Source organism: Protopterus annectens, chromosome 10.part0 (genome assembly GCF_019279795.1).
Source record: "Protopterus annectens isolate FY-2018-M chromosome 10.part0, PAN1.0, whole genome shotgun sequence".
Classification (NCBI taxonomy): Eukaryota; Metazoa; Chordata; order Ceratodontiformes; family Protopteridae; genus Protopterus; species Protopterus annectens.
In genome coordinates, this window is record NC_056744.1 from 1,653,823,983 (window position 1) to 1,653,850,017 (window position 26,035).

Genomic DNA, 26,035 nt, shown 5'->3' on the forward strand with positions numbered 1-26,035 from the left:
CGGAAACATTTACAAAGAATATTTTTTCATTTTATTTTTATACACTAGTTTCACCAATGTATTAGTGTGTCCCAAATGTATCCTTGTGATATATGGCTACTTCCCTTTTTTAAGAACATGGGCATTGGGTTGAAAAGGTCACAAACTGCAACTTTGTAAGAAATGCTTGTCCTATATGATTTACAGCAAATGCAAAACTCTGATTAATGCATGATTATTAAAAACATGCTCACTAATAATCATACCACAATAGGCTGAGAAGCATAAGATTTATCTAATTAATGCAGATTTGTGCTGATACGTAGCATTGTCGCCTCACAGTAAGACGCTGCCCAGTTCGATTCACAGCTAGAGCGTCTTCTGCGTGGAGACATGCATGAATGGGCGTACCTTCGTTGAAGGTTGTGCGTCAGGGCTGGTAACTCGGCACGTAAAAATCAACTACCAATCATTAGCAGGCCGGAGTTCTGCTGTGGCGACCCTAACCGGGAAAAGCCGAAAGACACAAACAAACGTCTTTGCTGTTTAATGCCCAACCATGAGGGAACCAAATCAATATAATGCAGCAGAATGCATGAGTCCTACACAGCATTTCAGAATTTTTGGGGAGTAACAATGCTATATTTCTGTACTTCCCTGCAAGGAACTGTAGAATATAATTTAGGGAAAAATTTATTTTACACTTAATTTTACACAAGTTTCTATGTTTAAACTAATTTCTCTGTGAATCCTCTTCTGGACTGCCTTCTTTTTATTTATTTATTTTTTAAATATTTATGAAAGAAGGTGTACAGTTGGTAATGGGATCTGGGCTTTTCATTTCTTTCTGAAACAAAAGTTTTCTATCATGTCAACCCACTCACTGAAGTAGAACTGAAAAAAAAAACAAATTTTCAAATATTTGGAACATCAGTTGATTTTTTATTTTCAGAGATGGTGAGCAAATGCTCTTATTGTGGTACTTTTTTTTTTTTTTTGATGAGTTGGATGGAAATCTTTCTACAACTGTCAAACATTTTCATTGGTTGCCCTAGTTGTGTAGATAATCTCATTAAGGCTTGACATGCTTTGCAATTACAAAGAGAGGAAGACTTCATAAAATTAGTGTGTGGTGTTAGTGAGAGCCATTAGTACCCTCAAAAAGTATCATAATTTATATATGTTCTTATATTATTTATATGTCACCCATCTTCCTGTTAACATATACATTTTTCTGAAAAGTAAAGTAAGTGAAGTTGGCAGTTTATTGGTAATGCAGGCTTACTATTAGATAATAAATGAATCACCTGGTGTTCACTGGGTCCATACTACTGCGTAATTATGTTTCTGAGTAAGATGGTATTATACAGATCTTCATTTCTGTACATCATAGGTTCATAGGTGTTTACTGGGCTAATGACCACAAGGGCCTTTTTAAGCCTAGCCACCCATGCCAAATCTCTGACAAGTTATGATACCCTTGATTAGTATAAGCAGAGGCTGGGGAGGTGAAACATTTACAAGAAGGGGCCAAGGAGTTAGTGTCTACTTTTTTCTGTTATTTGTATAATAATGGCCACTCCTATTTTTAGGCTTTATCCCTCCACTGTCATTTAGAATTAAACATTTGAGTTATCCAGTATTTCTAGGTGATACCACATGTAACATCATAGTATATATCCCACTGTACTAGTGAGCCTTAAAGTGCACAGCAGTATCTGCAGGCCTGTCTTTGTCACTTATTTCTAATCGGTGATTATACTGATGTTTTCTGCCGCCCTTGTATGGAAAATGATTATAATTATTTTCAGCTCACAGCATTACGTGCTATTCAGTCATTTTTATATCTCCATAGGACAAACTGGAAACTGCTTTAACATCTCTGGAACTGAAAATGAAAGAACTTAAATATCTGCAAAACGAGCAAGAGAAAGAAATCCTTGATATACAAGTAGGTAAATAATTTAGATTTCAGTGCATTGAATACTAATTACTAATTTCAAATGTATTGGAACATCTGCTATACCTTTTTGGTCTGCCTCATGTTATTGTAAAATTAATTTTCTTGAATGTTTTACTGGTTATCAGGGAACAGAGTATGCAAGAAGCCTGTTGGGTATACCAAAGTATTTTCTTATGGCATCTGGGTAGTGGTAAAGAAAAGTGTAACTGCGCTGAAGTATTAAAGATTCAGGAGAATTTCATATTGCTAAGTCGGGTACACATCAGAAACTATGCTTAAAGGTTATTTTAACATGTGATTAGTTTGTAGAACCAGATTTGTAAAAGGCAATTTGTGATCTTTTGGATGTGAGTTCAACCAAGGTCCCATCTGCCTGAATTGCTCATAGCCAATTTGGATGTTAAAGGTCTCATAGCACGTGTCAGTAAGAGTAGGGATGCTTTACTCTAAATCATATTTTCCATCATCTCACAATAAACAGCATATAAGTAAAGCACATACCTATTTAACTCGCCAAAACTTTTTTCCACTATGAAAACATATTTTTTGAAACCATATTAACTATAACCCTTTTCTTAAATGATTCCTTGCATCTCTCTCCACATGTACCATATAAAAGTTAAACAGTCTTGTATATGATCTCATTGTTGAGTCCTCATACGAAGTCATACTCTGCTTAAGTTTTCTTTCCCTCCCTCTCTTTCTGCTGTGCTGTATGAAAAATGCTGCTGTTTTCTTTCTTTCTTCTTTCTTTTTTTATTACAAAGATGGCACTTCATGCCTTATTGCTGTGTGAGTGTGTGTGTATGTGTGTATGTATGTCTGTGTGCACATGTGTATATGTTGTGTGTGTCTAAATATATATAAAATGCACGTGTATATATACGTATGTGTGTGTGTGTGTGTGTGTGTGTGTATATTATGTGTGTGTGTGTGTGTGTGTGTGTGTGTGTGTGTGTGTGTGTGTGTGTGTGTGTGTGTGTGTGTGTGTGTGTGTGTGTATCTGTGTATAACTATGTATATATCTTCTTCATTTTCTTTTGGCTGTTCCTGTTGGGGGTCGCCACAGTAGATCATATGTTTCCATTTCGTCCTGTCCTCGGCATCTTGCTGTATCACACCAACCACCTGCATGCCTCTCTCACCACATCCATAAACCTTATCTTAGGCCTTACTCTTTTCCTGTTACCTGTCAGCTCCATCCTTAGCATCCTTTTGCCAATATGCCCAGCATACTTCCTCAGCACATGTCCAAACCACTGCAGTCTCGCCTCTCTGGCTCTGTCTCTAAATCGTTCAGCCTGACCTGAGCTTCTAATATACTGATTCCTAATCCTGTCCATCCTCATCACACCTAGTGCAAATCGTAACATCTTTAACTCTGCCGCATACAGCTCTGACTCTTGCCTTTTTGTCAATGCCACCGTCTCCAACCTATATAACATAGCTGGTCTCACTACCTTCTTGTAGACCTTACCTTTCACTCTTACTGGTACCTGTCTGTCACAAATCACTCCTGACACCCTTCTCCACCCTGCTTGTACTCTCTTCTTCACCTCTGTTCCACACATAGCATTACTCTGAACTGTTGATCGCAAGTATTAAACTCATCCACCTTTGCCAACTCTAGCATCCTCACCATTCCTCTATTCTCCCTCTCATTCACACACAAATATTTTTAGTCCTGCTGACCTTCATTCCTATCCTCTCTAGAGCATATCTCCACCTCTTCTGGGTCTCCTCAACCTGTTCCCTACTTTCACTACAGATCACAATGTCATATATTTGTAAATAAAATCTGTGTAATAAAATTCTCTTGAAGTGTCTGTATTCTCATATTCCTCCTAACCTTTTTTTATTTATAGTTTTCATTGTGTCATCTTTAACTTCACCCATGATTCAGCATATTTTTCACTGTTCGTTTGTACAATTCAGTTTTTTCTCAGAAAATTTCCCCATCTTTATTTTCTATATAAAGTGCTTCTTATGGTACTTTCTGACTTTCTTTTCTCTCCAAACCAATATCCTTTCATTTCTGCCTCCCAACATTTTCCAGAGATCCTCATATTTTGCACACAGAGGTCTCCCTAAAAAGTTTCATTTTCAGTGTTATCCAGAGCAAATAGAATGATGCCAAGTATCCTATCAAATTTAGCAAAGCTATTCCACAGTTTTCCTTTCTATTAACCAAATTTTCACTCTTTTTCCATTAAATAACATTGTAACAACTTCTCTTTCATCACAGGAAATGCATACACCCCCAAATAAATTAACTTTTTAAAAATGTAGTAAATAAACCTTTTCTTAAGTCAAATTAAGGTCTTTCCAAACCGGAGTAGTTTATTTTATTTCTCTGTTTCTTCCCATTTTTCTACCACAACTGTGATTCCAAATTGAATCCCCAACACTTTATAGGTCCATAGGTGTATACTAGGCTAAAGACCACTGAAGCCTTTATAAGCCTACCCACGTGACACAAATGTATACCACTAGTATCATTCATGTCCTGTGTCCTCCTTGAATTCTGTTTTTGTACTGTTCTAAAATTGGTATGAATTTGTTAGAACTATCTGCTGTACCCTGATAAGGGTAATACAATCTGTAGAATTTGCATATTGAACTCTGTGATTTTTTTATCGACTTTCTGTTTAAACATGTTTAGTCAGAGACCATGATTATTTTCAGTCCGTGCCGCCTAGGTAGTATAATTGCTAGGTACCTACTGTACCCTGTTAAGGGTAATTTAACTGTAGAATGTGCATATTGTATAATAGCGACTCTTCTGTTTAAATTTGTTTTTAGTCCGTGACCGTGATTATTTTGTGTCAGTTTGCTAGCAACAACTTGTTTGTGTCTTGCTTACAACATGTTGTACTCTGTGTATAATAGCGACTCTTCTGTTTAAATTTGTTTTTAGTCAGCGACCGTGATTATTTTGTGTCCGTTTGCTAGCAACAACTTGTTTGTGTCTTGCTTACAACATGTTAAATCGACTATTGTGGTTAATGTGGTGTCTTCGCTATTGAAGTTATAACAACGCTGGCAACTACTTGGTGTGAGTGTTCCCCCACGTGGACTGTGGTTGCTCAGTTCTGCGGAACGTGAATAATAGTTCCTTCTATGTGAATATATAACTCCATTCAATTCATAACAGCCATGTTAGTCAGGGGTAATGCTTAGTAGTATGCTGTGCTGGCCCTTCTAAACACTTCCTTTTACACTATTTTACTATAAATCTGAAGAATACAGAATATACGACATTGCCTTTCATGTAGTAGCACAGTTAATCAACTGTGTTACTTACTGAACTACTCTTAGCGATCAAACTGTACATCGGCATAACATTAATGCTTTTGTTATGACATATTTCAACCATGACCCAATCAGTGCAGCTAATTAAAGCTAGCCCTGTGAATTAGCTTAAGCGTAGCTTTGGGATTATATTGAACTTTATGCTTGCCTAATTTCTTTACCACTTTAGCCCCGTTTATTTTTTTCTTTTGCTATTCCACCCTTGGCTTCTCTGCTTGTTGAGCGTGCCTGAACTTCTTGTATATATATATTTTTTTTTTGGCACAGCTATTCCTACTATGTATAAGCCTGCCTTGCATGGCTAACTTTCTGCTTATTTGTTTCCTAATGAGTTAAATGAAAGCTGTTTGATATATACTTTTCTGTTGGAACTATTACTTGTATTCCTAACAGTCAAATGCAAGGAGCCTTGATTATTTAACTGCACAGGAGATACACTCCAACTGAAAAATATAAATTTTAGGTGGATATATGCCGATCCTCTGTGGGAATTACTACTATCACACCAAGTGGCTATGTGCTCTTTTTAACTTGCCTAGCCCTATGTTTTTATCTCTCATGACCTGTTCCTGAGGATTGTTACTCTGTATGACTATTTTATCCTGTTAGTGTCTCTATTGCTAAACTAGAATGCTAATGGTATAGGAACTTACTTGCCTATGCATACTGTTTTATCCTGATATCTGAAGTGTAAGTCTTTTATTTATATGATACCTAGGCCAGTATGTATATCTTTTCTGAAGTGCTAGAAATTGTTTTATTGCTAGAGTGAGTATTTTTAACCAAGCCTTATCAGAACATTTACATTAGTATGTTGTTAGTACAATTTTCAAGTAGAACTGATTGAAATACCTAACCTATCCGTCTACTATAGCTAATTGTTCTGCCTTAATACATTATTAATACCCTGTTATCTTACCTCCCTACCCTCCTAGCTTTCTATCCACTACCCTGCATTAAGGGACCTGCCTGACTACTAAGGATTCCCTCATCTACCTCCAGCCTGCCAACTTGGATATTCCTTTTCTGCTGCCCCAGTACTTTTTACCTGTTTGAACAGTACTTGGCAAAGTATGTATTATCATTGCCCTTTGTTGTAAACAAATCTGTTTTCGTTTTTTTTTTTAAACCCTATTAACTGATTGTTAGATCCTGAGTCAGGAAAGCCAGCAGCCAGACTCCTCCCTAGGACCATAATCATCTATATACTGTTTCCCTGCCATTTAGCTTACCCTTCCCTACTTGCTATACTTCTGAACTTTGTCACCTGATGTTATACTAACTCTGACCACTAGGTGGCAGCCTAACCTAGCCTAGACCCCTTACTCTCTTTTCAATTCTACTAGCTTCGGCTCATTACATTCTTTCCTTCTTTTCTCTTCCCTTGCCTTACTGCCTAGCTATTCCCCTAATCTATCTCTTCCTGCTCCTTCTCTGCACTCTTCTCATCCCCTCTGCAGACTAGTAATTTCCTTATTCTGCCCTCCTCACTACCCTTAGTCTTCCATCATACCTGCTCCACTGAAACCTTCTTACCTGCTCCACCTTCTCTCTCTGGGTTGTTACTGCTTACTGATTGTCCCCTTCTCTACTTGCTCTGAAGTTTTGGTCAGGCATTAATAAACTTCTCAAACCAGGGCAGGCTAGAACTCCAGCCCCAAACTATATTCCCCATGATAGTCCTTTGCAAATAGCCAATACCTTTAACAACTACTTCACTGAAGCTATTCAAACTTTAACAAAAACACTAACACCCACCACCCCCTCTCCTTTACAAAATAGAAACAGTTCAATTCCCTTCTTACATTTACAACCTGTTCCAGCTTCCTTTTATCTGTAAACTCCTTCAGAAACTCAAACCTTGTACTCCCTCTGCTGATAACCTCCCAGCAAAATACCTTCAAGTAGCTGCTAAAGCCTTAGCTTATCCAATATTCATCCTTATAAACAGAACAATCACAGAAGATACCATCCCTTCCATATGGAAAGTATCCCATATAATCCCTTTGCATAAAGGAGGTAAATCCACTGACATTTCCAACTACTGACCAATTGCTCTACTCTCTCCATTAGCCAAAATAATGGAAAAATGTATCCACCATCAACTACTTCAACACCTGCTCCATAACAACTTACTTGCTAACTGTCAGCATGGCTTTAGACCCTTTCATAGCACCACTACTGCCCTACTAAGCTTTACTGACTGTATTAACAGGAATCGAAACAATAACTCTCTCTCATCTGTTCTATTTATAGACCTACCAAAAGCTTTTGATATGGTCAACCATAGCTTACTTATCAGTACTCTAAAAGCCCAATCTCTTGACCCACAAGCTATTCTTTGGTTTAAATCCTATCTAGATAACAGACATCAAGCAGTGCTCTGGGACAATAATCTTTCCACACCCCTCCCTGTGAACACTGGAGTCCCTCAAGGCTCTATCCTAGGCCCTCTTCTTTTTTCTATTTTTATTAACAATCTCTACACTGTTGTTCCACAAGCCACTTGCATACAATACGCCGATGACTCTACTCTAATCTGTACTGCTAAGTCCTCATCCTCTCTCCAAACCCTTACTCAAACTGTATTTAACTCTGTTGAAAAGTGGTTTACTGATCAATGTCTCCTCCTCAACCCCAAAAATAACAAATTATTACTCTTCACTCCCACCCAAAAATCTCCACAGATCCACTTCACTATTACCTCCTATAATGGAACTTGTATTTTCCCTGATCCTACTGCACGCCTTATGGGCATAACCATTGATCATAACCTCACTTTGATGACCATATCAATAATACTATTCAAACTATCAATAAAAAACTAGGCTCTCTGTATAGAATCAAACCCTTCCTTACACAACTGGCTAGAACCACCATTGCCCAGGCTCATCTTACTTCTACCCTATTCTATGCTTCTGCCATTTATACCAATCTATCTAAGCACAATCTTACCAAGCTTGAAATTAGCTATAATAATATAGTCAGATTTGCCACTGGCTCTCCCTATAGAACCCACCACTGTCTCAACCTCAAACAACTCAAATGGTTAGAACTACAAAACCAACTACGATACAATCAACTTGTGATCACACAAAAGATTCTGTACCACCCTACTAATACTCCTATCCTCTCTAACCTGATCTCCCCATATAAAAATCGTACAACACTACGCTCAGCTAGCAAGTTACTAATTGTCAACAATAAATCCAACAACAAAGCTGGTGACTCATTCTTTACCAATGTCGTGGGCAGAATCTGGAACAACCTTCCTAAAACACTAACCTCTCTCTCATCTACTCCACTCTTTAAGAAACACCTCAAAGATCACCTAAAAATACATTGGCTTTGTCCCTGCTCAATGCCTGACTAAACATTACTTATCCTGCTTTCACTTCCCCTTTTCCCCTGCCTCCTGGGCTACTGCCCCACCACAGTTTTAATTATTACAAGCTAACTCTTTACTACTATTTATATTTTCCAGCCTACTCTCTCTCCCTCTTTGACTAAGTGAATGTCAATTTGTTTTTTTTTTCAAATATTGTATAAACTTGTGCAGATTGTGCCAGAAAACTCATGGCTTGATTGCTGCTTAAACCTATACCATGACTCTGTAACTTTGATCACACAAATTACTTGTACTCTCTTTTTACAAACATTTTTTGCTTTATAATGTATTTTAAGTTTGTTTTTTTTTTATTCTAACTATTGCATGGAGTAATCTTCTCATACTTGGAGCTTTTCTCCCCGGGCCTCTACTGAAAATGGATATGTATCCAGCTAGACTAGCCCGGTCAACAAATATAAAATAAATAAAAATAAAATAGTATGCCTTAGAGGTTATTTAAGGAGTATAAGGTAGAGGTGGCCATTAAAGCACACCGTAACTAACAATCGGCGATGTAGGAATGAGACCAGGGTGAATTTCTAGTTTCCCATCTACTGGTCCAAGTTGCACTTGGATAGGGTTAGGGAAGATCTCTGCTTCTCGTGGATGGGAAGCCCATTCCAGAGAATGGAGATTGTCCCTACAGTGTGTTCTATTTAATTTGCAAGCAAAGTTTAAATCCTTAGCTCTAGTAGTAGTAGGAGTAGTATTTGTAATAAAGCAGATTCTTGTCAAGTTTATATATCCATACCCTTTATGCTTGTCTTTACTCAACAACTCTCTTGTATCCTGACATGCTTTCTAGCACTTTCTTGACTTCCATTACCCATTCTCTGTTTCTGTCAAATATTACCAGATTATCTGCATAACTTGAACATTAAGGGTAACCCTACTTCCCCTTTTATATAAAACTTTTGCATTCTTTATTTCTTTGTAAATGAACCCAGCACCATATTATCTGATAATGCAAAAAACTCTACTCATATGGCATGCCTTTATCTGTTTTAATTTTGTCACTTATTTCATCACCCTAACCTAATAACTTCTATATGTCCCCTAATAAAAAGTGTATTGTTCCCCAGATAATCCATAAACTTCGATGATCTGACACATCATGACTTATATTGTCAAATGCTTTTGTAATGTTACTTACTATTAACTTTGTAATTGTTTCTTTTTTATTTATACTGTGCACCATTGCTTTTATATTTTTGCCCTTGATACTTTGTCCCTTCTTGCATCTTTACTATATAAAATGTTTAATATGTTTACAATACTTTTCATAAGTATTTTATAATCTGTATGCATAGTGTTATCGGACAACAGTTCTTCAAGTTGATCTTTTCCCTTTCCTCCACAGAAAACGAAATATCCTTTCTCAGTTTCTTGATTTCCAGAACATTTTCTAACTATTCTCTTATAACATCCAAAATGTATTTTCTTCATAATTTTCAGTATCCTTATAACATTTGAATCCTAAGGCATCTTAACTTAGAACAGTATGTATACTTTAATGCTTCATTGTAGACGTGTGGCTAAGGATCTCAAACAAGATCACCAGAAGACATTTTCTTAGTAACAGTTCAAAAAGTCTTATCACTGACCCAGACTTCACTGCTTCTGTCCTACGTGGTCTTCTGTCTCCTCCAACCTAGGATATATCTCAGGGCTACAACGGCTTTAACAGTCTTCCCATGTTTTGTGAATAACTGCTGTAATAGTAATCCTTGTTGTGAACACAGTACAGCTGTAACTTGTTCAGGTTCAAAGATTAGTACTAGGTTGATGGCCCTTGTGGGCCAGTTTAAGCCTAGCCAATTACCCCATGTATAATGATAAGCCCAATAATGAGCCAGGTCTGCAGCCGTCTTGGGACTGGTGGAAGCTTGAAAACAAAGCATTTGGATTGCATTTTGTATCCAGGGAAGTACATTTAACCTAAATTTAAAATACTTCACTTATTTTACTATTTAAATCAGTTTTGTGTGTTTTTTTGTGTTTGTTCTGTATCTGAAGTTAATGCTATTAATTAGAGGCATTTTTATAGGTACAATACTTTATAGTGTAGTATTTTCAAATGGTTTCATTGCTATGCCTAGATGTTTAAAATCATTTCTGAGTGGGTTCTCATTTTATTGCATTTTACTGTCTTCTCAATCTGAAGCAACAGCTATAAATTGGTTTGAGTTTTACAGTATCCACTGTTATTTTCTGAGCTGTTAAGTGGATTATTGCTCTTCTAATTCCATGTTGTAGTCAGCTTTCAAACTTAAAACAAAAGGCCAGCTTTCAGCAGTTGTATGCGTTGAAATTAGAGTTTGTGGTAATTAAATCCAACCCTCCCCTCTGGTATTTTACATTACAAAAGTAGTTAGCTATCTTTGTCTTGGGGCTGCTGGAAGCTTGAAAACAAAGCATTTGAACTACATTTTGCATCCAGGGAAGTACATTTAAAATGCTGCACTTATTTTAACGTTAAAATCAATTTTGTGTGTTTCTGTTATGTTTGTTCTGTATCTGAATTTAAAGCTATTAATTGAAGGCATTTTTATAGTTGCAGTGCTTTATGGTATAGTATTTTTAAGTGGTATCTGTGCTGTGCCTAGATGTTTAAATAATTTCTGATTTTATTACATCTTTATTATATCTCTTCAGAATTATTTCCCACCCACCATTTTCCTGTTATAGTTTTAAGCTTGGAGGCCTTTGGGCTGCCCACCCCTACTGTGTATCTGCCTTGGAAGCTCTTCCCAGTCTCATCTTCTGTACATCTTGCCCTACAAGTTCCTCCCAGTCTCATCTCCTCTGCTCACCATACTAGGTACTGATAGATGAAATTGAGAAGGCCCTCCACTTAGACTGTTACATACTTTGAACTTGGCTTAAGCTGTGTATGCTCCTCATTGTTTGCCTTTGAATAACATTGTAATTACTTGTGGCTAATTGTTAGATTTGTTTATTTCTGGTACCGAGACTGCGATTCTAGTGGCAGTAGAAATGTAGCATGGTCTGTCTGAGTTGGGAAATACACAGGGACGTTTCAAGTGAAATTGTTTTATCAGCCAGAGGGCTTTTTAGGGACTTAGTTTGTATTAATCTGTACTTGAGAGCTACTTTTGCTGTGATTTTACATTAAGAAATTCTAGGATCATCCATCTTGATTCTAGGATCATCCATCTTGTGGCAGAAGGTGTTTACATTATCTCTCCGAGTTGAGAAGCACTTCAAGTAGCTCAACATGTAATCATTTATTGATCAGAGGGTACAGGAGTTATTTTTCAGATTTTTCTTCTGTTCTCTACAAATTAGGTACATTTTCATGACTCTGTGCACATCGCCACAGAGCTCAGCAATGCTTTATAAGTGTTTCCACCCCCCAGAGTCATCTTGGGTAAGATAAGCATGCTTTCTTGATTTTTGTAGTTGCACTTGTACTCAGTGATTGCTACTGTTTAATTGCATTTTGAAGCATTTAATTAATGTTTTGTTAAAAAAGCATTATTTCTTTGTTTGATTTGCAGTTTCTGATTGCTTATAAATCACCTTGCAGAACAACGAATTAGCCAGGGACTTAGTTGTTTGGTGTTAGTCTGCACTCGAGAGCTACTTTTGCTGTGCTTTTATATTAAAAAATTCCAGCATCACCAACTTTTAGCAGATGTTTAGTTGGTCTCTCTGAAATGGAAAGCATTCCAGGCAGTCATGTATTGGCCAACGGGCACAGGCGTTAGTTTTTGGCTTTTTTCTGTCCAGTGTAAATTGAGTGCATTTTGCGTAAAGCTGTTCAGTGCTAGTTAACAGTGCCCTGGATAGTAACAAATGCTTAGTTTGTAAAATTTACCTATAAAGCTAATACGTAGTACTTTAACGTGTAACACAGAAAGGCTTTTGTGAAGTTAAGCTAAGGCCAGCTAGTTAGCATGTCAAATAGCATTATTACCAGATCATAGCACTAGCATTAACCCTAGACACCACTCGGGTGACCCCTGTAAAGTTCAAGTCTCTAAACCATAATAGCCATCATTAATATAGATCCTGACAACAAGGATATGCAATTTCCTAATGTCTCTTGTGACTAGCTTGGTAGATATGTGCATCATGAGACAATGTAGGAATTGTCTAATTAATTCAGACACCCCTTTAGTCCTTAAAGAAACTAACACAGTGTTTGAGAGATGTACATATATTAAATTCCTTGGAGACAAAAAAGCTTGCTTAGAAACAGTCATCAAGAACATACAGACTGTATCCTTTATGCATACTATTCAACACACACATAGACCTTCTTACGCTGTGGCACTTAAAAGAAATCTTCCTAAACTCGAAGACCTGCTAAGCCATCAAACAGCAACAACTATCCTCAGCAATCACTGAAACATACAACAAAAGAGGCACGTAACACCACACACAAGCTTGCACCAAATTATACCCCAAGAACAAAGTCCATAAGGCAAGCAAGTACTTTACCTAGTACCCTTGTCATAGAGGAGTCTGTTGTATGACATACAGATGCCCCTGTCATTAGGCTGGACAAGGAGACGATAATGGTTAGCTGTATACCTGGTGCTAGGATCCACAATATTGTGCCTGCAATCAAGTTACTGCACCACAGGTACCAGTCTGATTCTGTCATAGTCCATGTGGGTGTAAGTGGCCTCAGATGTACCTTGCTGGACTGTGTGAAAAGAGATATAAATCTCTCTGAATGTGTCACAGACTGGTATGTGCCATGCACTGAGCATCATTCTACCTTAACCAAGGATGTTAACACAGTATGAACAAAAAATGATTGATTTTAATAATTGACTTAATTTCTGCTGTCGCTCCAGGGGTATACAATATCTGCCAGCATGAGAGGACATGGTTGACAGACCACATTTCTTTGTCAAATTTTCAAAGATGGTATGCACCTGTCCCCCATGGGCTTTTGGATATTGGCTAAAATTTTATCCACCTCTTAGAGTCTTTTTAGGCAATGTCAAAAAGATACAACTGCCAACATAGCAAAAAAAAAAAAAAAAAAATTGAAGCAACCTTAATGTGTTGCTGTTCAATGCTAGGAGCTTAAACAGGAAAGTCCACTCCCTACAAGTTCCCTTCACTCTGGCAAATGCATGCATCCGGGCTGTTGACAAGAATTGGTTTAAAACCATATAACGTACTCCAACAGTGCAAGGCTACTGTGCCTTCCACACATTTTAGACCAACAGCAGCACAGAAAGGGGCTGAAGGTAGAGGTGACTCTATCTACATTGGCAACAAATACAATACCAGGTTGGTTATACAGGATGATGCCGTAGAGTTCATCCATGTCCAAGTCTCCGTATAAAAGGTTTCTTAGCATGTCCTGGCCAGCTACGGGTATGACCCACGAAGTTCATAAACCTAGACCAGTAGGTGCTTACCATCTAACCAAGTACCCTATTTATGGGAGACTTTACCCCTTTTATAGACCTGGAAATATATACTGCCCGTAACAGACGGGTATGATGTTTTCTGGACTTTATCGGCATGAGCACCATGGACCTGATAATGCGTATTCTATGAAGAGTATCAAATGTACTAGATCTAGTACTCGCCATCGTGGGAGCGTGTTGCACATTCCCCTGTGTCACGTCCTCTTTGGTGAGGTCAGACCATAAAGCTTTCTCCCTCAAAATAAAAGTCGGCCCAGAAAATCCAGCTAAACCTGTAACAGTTAGGAGATTTTCTAAAGCAAACTGCATCATATTAAGTGACAGTGTAACGAAATTGACAGCTTCTCCAAACTCCAACAACAAGGCTACCTATGCAGAATTATTCACAGAAAGCCTGTACAAACATGTAAATGACTGCATTGAGGCTGCCATACCTACCAGAAGTAAGCCCAAATCTAACACCAAAAACAAACCCCACTGGTAGAATCCTTACCTTAATAAGGTAGATAATGGGGGGAGGTGGGAGTTATGGATAAAATCAGAAGGAGCAGCTGTCATACAGACAAGAGCTCTTTGATTCAATAAACAAGAAACTAAGAGGTATAATAAAGTCCAGCAAGGCCAATTCAGAGGTCAGGATTGTCCTTAGCCAGGCAGGTTATCACAAGGCCGTCTTCAGCTGTGTCAGGAACCTTAAAGGTAACACTCAGTAATGTGCAGAACTGGCTGTAAATGGTGCAACCTTCACTGACCAGGGCAGCATAGTGGATCTACTGGCTGATAAATCTGACTTTAACTTCACCCCCCACTAGCCTGTGTGAAATCCCTTTGAGCATATCCTCCAACTATCTACAAGGAGCAGGCCCTGGTGCTGCTAAGGCCAAAAACCCTGCTTCAGATGGTCCTGACAATATCGCAAGTGGCCTTCTAAATAACTTAAAACATCAAATGGCAGAACCACTTGAGTGACTGTTCAACTACAGCCTCAAAACAGGTTATAATGCCAGATAAATGTAGGGCTGCAATGGGTTATCCCTTTTCATAAGGGTGGACCATAAACTGACCCTGGGAACTACAGACTTATCAGTCTGACAAGTCTAATATGCAAAGCCATGGAATAAATTATCATGGAAATGAACAGGGACATTGGCAACCTACAGATACTGGACCCATCCCAGGTTGGCTTTAAGGGAAGGTCTTGACTACTTAGCCTGGTAGATTTCTTCTAGAGGGTCACCAAGGCTATGGATAAGGGAAAAATGGTACACATACCCTGACCTGGATAGGGCATTCAGTAGAGTGCCCTACTCAAGTATGTTTGACAAACTCTCAGAACTAGGCATAAATCCATGCATAACTCACTGGATTTCTGGCTAGCTCATGGATAGGACCCGTGACATTGGGATCAGCGAGACCATCTCCACAGAGCACAACAGGGCTGTGTTGGACCTGCTCCTGTTTGGCATCTACTTCTCAGAAGTCAAGGCTGATGTCAAAGGCTGCTGGCTCACCAAGTTCACAGGTGACTAAATTGGGAACTATCCTAGATTTCCCCATGACACCAACATTTTACGAGAGAGTCTAACACAAACAAATGACTGGTGCCAAAGCCACAGATTAAAACTAATGCAAAGAAATGCATTATACAGCCCTTTGGAAAGTCCTCTACCGAAGCTCCACTGATAAAACACCCGTAAGAGTTTACCCAGTAGTTAAGGATCTGGAAATATATATAGACAGTAATCTGGCCTTTGACCATCATGTAGCTAGGACAGTAAGAAAATCATTCTGTCACCAAACTGATAAGCATGGGTATGGCATGGCATCCAGGTCCAAGGAATTTATAGTGCCACCCTAGTCGGCTCTTAACAAATTCATTACTGAGTCCAGTACTCCCTTTGCCATGTACCTAACCAGGCACCTGTTATGGTTGGAACACTACCAAAGGTTCCTCACCAGGAAAATCCAGGATATGAATACCCTGTCATACTCAAATCATATAAAGCATCTTCAAATCCAGCTCTGATGGATCTCTTGCATATCTGCAAATTGTACAGTTCCAGGAACACTAGATCCAAGGACCTAAACTTTGCCTGCAACGTAAATAGAACATGCTGGAGAAACCAACACGTGTCTCAAAGGATCCCCGTACTGTGGAATAAGCTTCCCAACCACATGAAGCAGAGTTCATCCCTGATCCTATTCATATGAAACCTTAATCATTGGATGAGAAATTGCAAATTCACCTTCAGTCTGGCCCCCATATTGGTGATGGACAGAGGTAGTCAGTAAGGAAATTAATCTCCAAACAACACCCTTCCACATAACCCTTGGATACCTCCTTACTAACATACTCTACCATGTAAGTGCCTGAGGTACTCTGGAACAAAACTGGGTTGGGTTGCATGGCTAGGCTTGTAAAGACCCTAGTGGTCATTAGCCTAGTATACATCTATGAACCTGTTATGTCCAAGACCAAACACCTGGTTATTGGACACTCCTTGTATCCCAGCTTAACTCAGACTAAAATGGCTACAAGGTGCCATATTGTGGGCTCAACTGATACAAATTGAAGACTGTGGTTAGTATAGTGTATCCATAAGGCATTGTTGTGAGTCCCACATACAAGGTGAAGGTTGGGGGCTGGGAACAGTGCCAGTTGTGTGGCAGCAATGAGTGAGATGAATTCACATGTCCTAGAGCTTGAAAATAGAAAGTGGCATTAAAAAAGGAGGAGCATCACGTGCAGGAAGTAGAAAGTACAGGATACATAGAGTCGAGCTCCGCTTTGTATATAGTGTGATTTCTTGATCCGTTCTCAGTCCTGGTTCATCATTATCCTTTTCTAACATTCCTTCCTGGAGAGGCCTCCCTGGGGTATGCTCATGACATGAACTGTGGGCTGTATAGTTGGATATGTTTCCTACTGTATGTGTCAGATACCTCAGTTCAGCTGTGAGTCACCGATAGTTAAGCTACGACCTTTGTTTATGTATATTAACCAAACAGATATGCAAATTATACATCCTTTCTTGGAAAAATGTGAGTTTCCTGAGATGGTACCAGCTACCAACTCTGTAATCTTAGCTGGGAGAAGTAATTGCTGATGTGGGCGATAACGGACGTACATGGAGGAAGGAGACTGGGATGAACAGTCTACCAGATGAGGACCCGAATAATTGTTGCTGCATTTCTGTTCAGGTTATGCATTGTCCATAGCAAACGCAACTTGGTAAACGCAGAGAAGCGTATATGAGTTCATGGTACCTAGTTACCTTGACCAAATGTCAGCGATGTAATATATATTCATGTTTACAGACCTGTGACCACTTATTTCCAATATCTAGCTGAAGAAAGCAGGGCTGTCAACTGACCACCAGTGGAAGATATGTTGGAGTCATCATATTGGGTGCCAGACAGACATGGGGGACCTACATGTGTAATGTGGGTCTGTTGGGAATGTCTGGGAGAGGCCCGTCTGTGGGATAAGTGCATCTTCTATCTTCAAGAAGACTTCAGGTGTATTCTAAGTGAGACCAAGGGATACTGAGCCTGAAATGACCCATCACTGTCTATCGCAGATATATGTACTACACACCACACAAGTCATTCTGCATTAGTCATCCACATAGGATATTCTACATCATATGTGCATTCCTTTGGCCATGTACGCATTTGAATTCTGTATCACAGATATAAACACACAAGGAGCGCTGTGTCACCATTCTGCTTCCCAGTCCAGTAGACCCACCGAAGCCATTTTCTATCATGGATATAAATGCTGAGCCACAACAAAGCTTTCATGACTGTCAAATATAACAATTTTTTTCCAAAAGCTGCCTACAGATTTGTGCCGCCTTGGGTGACAGGTCAGTTTTCCCCATCCCATAGGTCTACATAAGCTATTCTGTTCCAGATTGTTCACTTTCAGACCATAGGCCCATGTAATTTCATTTTCTCAGATTTTTACATACCATAGCTGTGTAAGGTCAAATAAGCCATTGTGACGCAGATGTATCTTTCCTAGCCTGACATACCCAAAGTGTCCTCCTCATCTCATAAATTTACTACTCATCCAATAATCCCACCTGAGGCACCTGTACCACAGAATGGCACACAGTCCCAATGACCCTCATGAGCTGTGATACTTTACATATGCAAATACCTCTGATGTAAAGACCCATGCAAAGTGTTGATATGTTCAACCCCACAAACTCGTGAATCATTCTCACCCGTGTGAGCCCTTCTTTGTTATAGGCCTTTTCTTCAACACCATACATTTTCATTAGCTTTTCTTTGTCTCTGGGTATTCCTCCATTCCCATAGATCCACACAAGTTATTCTGAGAGTAGGAGGGGAAGTCGATAACATCCTGATAGAAAAAAAAATTATTGTCAAAAAAATATGGACATACTTACCGTAGTCTTGCAGAATAAAGTTGGAAAGAAAATGATACAGAAAGGAAGAATGATGTTTAAGCAAAAAAATTCGGAAAAAAATGTTGAAGGATCACTATGAGCAGAAATGGTAAAAGAAAAACTATTTATCTTTTAATGAAGTTCTACTTGGTGCAAACTGGCCAACAGCATAACTCATTACTAATGTTATTTTTTATAACTTTGAATGACCGTCTGGGGACGAATATAATGATGTGACCGTGTTTGCCTGGAAAACTGCTTCATCCATCTGTTCGCAATCCCTTTTTTCCATTTTCTGCTCATAGGGTCGGGGAGTCACTTCACCAATGACAATCATCTAGAACCAACGTTTACACCACCGGGTGGCTAGCTCTGCTGTGGCAATTCTTCCACACTATGCACTTACATACACACTCGCACCTATTGCCAATTTAGAGTGCCCAATCCACCTACTGCATGTCTTTGCAATGTGGGAGGAAGCCAGAGAACCCAGAGGAAACCCATGCGAACACAAGAAGGACATGCAGACTTCATACAGAAGGCACCCCAGCTGAGAATTGAACCAGGTCACCTCTAGCTCTGAGGTGACAACTTGCCCATAATACACTTTGAGGGCACAGCTGTTGAACTTATAAGGCCTTTGTCTGTATTGCCAGATCATGCTTTTGTTCATTCAGAATAGAAGTACCTGCAAATTCTTATTAGAACTGGAGTGACCGATATGCTGTTACTCTATCTGTGATGCATGTATTTTAAAAAGTGCTTGTTGCGATGAGGTCAAGCAGCTGAGATAACGCAATCTTTTTAGAAAATGGGACTGGACTTTCGTGTCTTGTGTTGGCACTTCACCTTATTTATTCCCTGAATCAGCCAGCCTTTAAAAACCTCAGCTAATCAGTCAATTGTAAGTCACAATATGCATCAAAAAGACAACTATGCTTCTTCTTGCCAGCAAAACTGTTAATTACTGGTCTTGTATCTTCTTTTAGGGCAGCTTCATAGTGAAATAAATGGTGCTTTTATTTGTCCTAAGTGTAAATGGAACAAAGTGTCCCCAAAATTGTGCCTAGTAAAATTTACATATTGGTACACACACAAATATCTTTGCACGCTAAAGCTGACATGAAGTGAACTGTCTTTTATAGTGGGCTTTATCTAACAAACTTTTTTGTGCTTCCCTTTTGGTAACTTATGGCATTTCCCTGTACCGTCTAAAACAATTGATTTACTTTGCACATATTCCCAGATGTTTGAAATATGCATTATGTTGAAGTGCATATAACATTAAAAAAACCAAAGGCTCCTCACTAGGTTTATGTCTCCAGGGGCAGGAACGTCTACAACTATAAATGACTGTAGAGCTCTGAATTCTTGGGTCCTGAACAGTGTTAAGACACCAGTGAGTGTAAATAACAAAAGACAGCTATAGATACATTGCTATTTGTGTTAGTGTGGGTGTTCTTCTGTCCCTGTTAACCATACATGTGGGCCTAGCCCAGGTCACCAGTGCTGAAGAACGAAGGTTTGTTTTTGTGTCAGTGGACTGGTTTGAGTTCATTTTGTTTTATCAGGAAAATGCATGAATACAACTGAGAGTGTAAGACGCAACTATTCACCATATCTCTATTTATTGTTTCCCAGGAAGATGCTTTTAGTGTGGAACGGTAGTGGACTGGTTTGAGTTCATTTTGTTTTGTCAGGAAAATGCATGAATACAACTGAGAGTGTAAGGCACAACTATTCACCATATCTCTTTATATTTGTTTCCCAGGAAGATGCTTTTAGTGTGGAACGATACATTAAACAAGAATTTTACAGACTTCACCAGTTTCTCCGAGATAAGGAGCAACAGCTCATCCAGCAGCTTCAGAATGAAGAAGCAGACATTCTAAATAAAATATTAGAAAATCTTGAATGCATTAAACATGATATTATTGCCTCCCACATGGTAGTGCCTGATGGTACCTTGGAGCAAGAACCTATGGAATCACTAACAGTAAGCAGTTTTTCAGTTCTGATTTTGTGTAACTTTTGTTTTGGAAAGTAGAATGAAAGGTGGCAGCAAAGGAGAAGAAACATTTGAGATAAGTACATACTAGAAGGCTAAACAGTGCAAAGTAATATGTTTTATTCTGAATTAAATATTCACTTTTTATTCAGTCTGTTTGGCTGTGCTAGAAATAAGTGCTTTATAAAAGGTGTCTCATTTGTATATAATTCTTTGTTGTGTTGCTTAAATGCATCTGTCAGCTCCAAGACTGATGTTTTCCAAGTGATTAAACAGTTGAAAGTGAGATTACTAGCTGTTAAACTGACAGCAAAATGGCGGCTATCAGAAGTCACTGTTTAACAGTTAAAAAAACACTTTTGCATTTGAGTCCCTGACACCCCATACCCTCTGCTACTTCAAAATCTAACTTTATTGTATCTTAGAAAAGTCTCCAAGATGCCACCACCTCAGTCTTGTGAGATTTTTTTTGGCTCTCCATCTGTGATTGCGCATCGGAATGTTGATCACAGATATGTTGCACATAACAGGCCTGGTACCAGTAGCTGTCACGTGTTTATAATGTTGCACATTGGAATGTTGATCACAGATATGTTGCACATAACAGGCCTGGTACCAGTAGCTGTCACGTGTTTATAATGTTGCACATCGGAATGTTGATCACAGATATGTTGCACATAACAGGCCTGGTACCAGTAGCTGTCACTTGTTTATAATGTTGAACATTGGAATGTTGATCAAGGTATGTTGCACATAATAGGCCTGGTACCAATAGCTGTCATTTGTTTATAATGTTGCACATCAGAATGTTGATCACAAATATGTTGCGCATAATAGGCCTGGTACCAATAGCTGTCATGTGTTTATAATGTTGCAAATCGGAATGTTGATCACAGATATGTTGAGCATAATAGGCTTGGTACCAATAGCTGTCATGTTTGTAATGTAATAACATGACAAAGCATATCCCAATGAAACATGACAAAAATCAGGACATGAAACGAACAAAACAAGGAAAAGAGGTATGTGATAAATTTCAAATAAGCCTTTTCAGGCAACATCTCAATCTCAACCCCTCACTAGTTCTTCATTCTCCCTAGTTTAGTGTAGCAATCTGAGGTTGTCGTGTTTGTGGAAGTGTTGTATTTCATTGGAGGGCGTCAGCAATGCTATCATACTTTACATGTTGGTTAATAGCTTTGTCTGCAAAAGCATCTAATTCTCAGTCTTTCCAGGGCACAGCTACTCACTGGTTGGAGACATTAGGTGAAATGCCACAACAGGAATTTCAGAGTAGAAATGGGTATTGGGTACAATGCATCTCAGACGTAAAAAATACAAGACTAACTTCAGAAAGTAGTATTAACATATTATATATATATAGAGAGGTGAGAAGTTCTGTCAATTGCCTAAACTGACCAGTTTGTTGGGGTTTTGTGGTGATTTTATTCTATATTCCTAATCACCAAAGTTACCCCAAACAAGTACTGAATTACAGATATTAAAGGCTGGGTGTGGTTAGGAATATTATTACTGTAGTTTAATTTTAATCCACTCATATGCTAGTGATTTTGGTGATTGGCAGTTTTAAACTGCCAATATATACTGCATTAAACGTTTTGCCCTTTTGAGTTATGGCTGAAAAGACCTTCTGAAAAAGCCTGTTCAACAAATACACTAAATGTTAAATTCTAACATGAAGCATGTAGCTTAAACTAGACCATCCACTCTCTAGATGGAGCAGTCCTCCTAGATGATGGCAGTGGAAACTGGCTTTAACGAACTAGGAACATCACCTCATTGAGGAAGAAGAAACCTGAGCTGGACAAGGAGGTGGAAGAGTATTAGCTAGATGAAGCTGAGCTTACGATTTAAGTACAATATGTGCTCTGGAAAAAAGCTTCTTCATTCAACATGCTTAGTCATGGACCAGATGAAAGTGCATGCTTTTATTTAATTATATTATTTACATTATCACTTTTGATTAGACTTTATAATCGTAGAGTGGAGGTTGTACATATTTTCTTTTTGTTTCAGAACTAGGCATATATAATGTTGACAGTGGTTATGGTGTTTACAGAAATCAAACTGACCAGAGTGAAAAAACTGTGTTTCACTTAGTAAGTAATGCAATAGGATTAGTCCTTTCAACTTATGAAAAAAATTAGTTTGCATTTAGACAATCAAGGCAGTTAAGAGGATTTTGTCATATGTTAGTTAATACATTGAGGATTTCAGGATATTGCTAAATGTCTAAAGATTGTTAGTCCTATTATGTCACAGCTTGTGTAAGATATGACCGTTTGTTTTTTTGTTAACTAAATGGGTGGGTTGGCTGGTCATCAGACTGACTAGCATGTGATTATGAGTGGTATTTGAAAATACAAATTAAACAATATTTTGAATGTGAGATTTTTTATTATGCTAGCTAAACTGCCACCTTGATAATCCTTCAAAAGTGCGTTATCTGTAGGTCTAAGTGCTCCAGAATATCCATTTTTCCCCTCATACATTGATTTTTATCACATCGACATTAAGCTCCAACATCTTATTCTTAACTGTCTAGACAACATACCTCTATAAAACAAAACTGTAGTTAGGGACTTAGTTTGGTTGATGGCTGCCTGCGTTTTGACCACCATGTTACAATGGTTCTCAGGAAAGTTGTGTATTTAACCCAGGTAATTGCCAATGGAGTGTCATCAAGGTCTAAAGAGGTAATCCATCCTTTATACTAAGCATTGTTTGGGCCAGTTATCAAGTGTGGTGTCCCATTTGAAATGATTAGAAAGATTTCAAAGTTCCTAATCAAAATAAGATGATTCTGCCAATAGAACAAGATGGACTAGAATTACCTAATTTGAGGGGGTGTTTTAGAGCAACACACTTAAGGCTCTCATACATAACACAGGCAGAAAACTATAATTCAAAGTGGAAAGGGATGATGCTGATGCAGGGAGGAAGCTCAAGAAATAAGGACAGATTGGGATTTTGGATGCAGACTCTTAAGGAGAACAACCACAATCATACATAGTATTACATTCATAAAATAGAAGGGAGTATTCTAAGAACCAAAGCAGCATGAGAATGGAGAAAAAGGATTTTGCCAATAGGGATGACTGTGGTCAGGGGTACAGATAATAGGCAAGAGAGGGCTGGAATTTATTGGAGAAAACTGGCAAAGGAACCAAGGTATTGGGAGCAAGTAACTAGAAAGGGAAAGGTAATAGAATGGGAAGAGGCCAAAAATGTATTTGTTCTGCAGGTTACAGATTGCCTTCCCTATCAAGGATTGATATCAGAGTACAGGCAAAGGGAAAGAAATAGGGGCATCCTAAATGAAAGACCAGCACTGGTAGAGTTTTTAATAGAATATAGAACAGAAGCTGCTGTTAAAAAAGGAATAATTAATAAAACATCTAAAATACTGCATGATAATTATAAGAATCAATCAGAGGAGCTTAGAAAGGATTGGGAAGAGAGACTGGATAAGCAATTCACAACGAGACAATGGGGGGGGGGGTATATGTATATCTCCCAAATATGCAACAAAGTCTAGAAGATTTAGGATCTTTGCCTGGAAATGTTTACATACATATTTTTATACCCCAAGTAGACTCCAAAGAATTTTTCCTCAGGTGGTAGCAAATGTTGGAGGTATGACTGGCAAGAAAGAGGTAGCTGGGAACATATTGTTTGGAGATATGATGAGCTGGAAGACTTTTGGGATTCCCTTTGGACCGCTCTGTCAGATATGCTGGGTGAGTGGATTGGACTGACTGGGGAGATGATTTTTTTGAGTTATGCTACAGAATCGTAATTGCCTAGACATAGTAAAGCCTTGCTGAGTCTAACTATGGTGGCTGCCAAAAAAGCAATTACTAGAAAATGGAAATCGAAGTCTAGACCAACTTTAGTAGTGAATATAGTAACAGAGATAATACAACTGGAATTGGGGTATTTAGAAAAGGGAAGGAGCAAACTGCATAGAAAAAAATGGGAATTGTGGGAACAGTATATGCAGAGCAGGAACAAGGTTTTAAGAGCCAGGATTTGAATGAGCTATATAATGCTTAACTGACAATAAATAGAAGGTTTATAAGTGATTTATAATGTGTACAACTACAGTTATTTCAATGGCGTCTGTGAAGTAAATTGTGCTATGATTTTGTATGTTTTTCATTTATATAAATGTAAAATTGCCTTTGTCATATGTGGAAATTTAATAACGATTTTGAAAAAAAAAAATGTCCTACCCAAAAAGTCACAGGCAGAAACTGCCTGTGCTACCAAGAGAGACTGGAAGTTCTAGCCTTTTATGCAATGTCTTACAGACTTTTGGGGGAGAGCTGTATCTCACTTAACCATTAGAGATCCAATTGGCCTGGACCAGGCACCTAAATCTTCACCACCAGGTAAATCTAACCCTCCATCATGATTTATTTATAACCCAGCTGCTCCAAAACTGCTAGAATAATCTTCTGCTGCATGTTATGCAGTGTGACTAGATATCTTTTAAATGTAAACTATATCTAAACATTTCCTCCAGGGCTGACTGAGTGATGCGGCCATTCTGGAGGAAGCTGGTGCTACCTGAAGGTAGGTACCGAGAGCAAAACATAGTTCTCAGACTCAGAGGCTTTGGAATATCAATGAATCTAAATGGTTCTAGGTGAAGTACTACAAAGCTTGACAACTAGTAGTATGTGTACCTATCTGATTGTTGACTTATTTTTATTTTTGACTTGTTTTTAAATGAATATAGTGGCTGATAACAGACCTGGAGTCCAATCAGCCATGGCCAAGGCAACAGGCACAAAACGGTAGAAAACAATTGTAAGTTGCTAATTTAGATTATAAATTAAAGATGAAAGAAAGCAATTCGCAGAACAGATGTTCAGAATATTGGAATCTTTAAGACCATGTAAAAATCAGTTGTACAAAAGATAGAAACCTTGTAATCAGACATTTATAGTACTTCCATTCACATGTACACAATCGTACTGGCTTTTCTTTCATGGAATTTGGTTTTACTAATGTGTACAGAGTTGACCTTTCACTAAGGTCAGAGTTAAAAATAGGCAGGACTAGCAGTAATCGAGTGACAAGTAACAGGACTTTGGGGATGATGCACAGCAAAAACAGGCCACCCATCCATGTGTAACTATGGCAAAATGTACAGCCCTTGCAATACTGAGGTGGATGAGGTCAGCAACAGAGACAATGTATTGGAAGACGAGCGCTGTGGATGCAGCACATGAGAAATACTGAAGATGGGATAAGAAGGAATGAAAATATGAAAAGAAAAATGAAGCCAGCAGAGAGGGCCATTTAAAGAAAGAGGGCCATTTAAAGAAAAGTAGGATATGAGGCAGCAAGGTAGAAATGAAGTAGATGCAGACACAAGATAACAGCGCATTTAGTAACAATAATGCACCGATTAAGGCATGAGGAGGCAAACGTTTTTAGAAGAGTTCTCAGAGATTTAGAAATCGCTAATTAAAGAGAAAGGTGTGGATATCCTTGGTGACAGTCACCTTGTCATGGTGG

At 38.5% G+C, this 26,035-nt stretch overlaps 1 protein-coding gene across 1 annotated transcript in view; it reads left to right on the forward strand.

The window, feature by feature from the left end:
• Nucleotides 1–26,035, forward strand: part of LOC122814374 (zinc finger protein 480-like) — a 188,202-nt gene that overhangs the window by 16,497 nt on the left and 145,670 nt on the right. The window contains exons 2-3 of the mRNA XM_044086958.1: nt 1,835–1,930; nt 20,249–20,473. Of these exons, the coding sequence (XP_043942893.1) occupies nt 1,835–1,930; nt 20,249–20,473 (321 nt within the window). The remainder of the gene's footprint in view (nt 1–1,834; nt 1,931–20,248; nt 20,474–26,035) is intronic.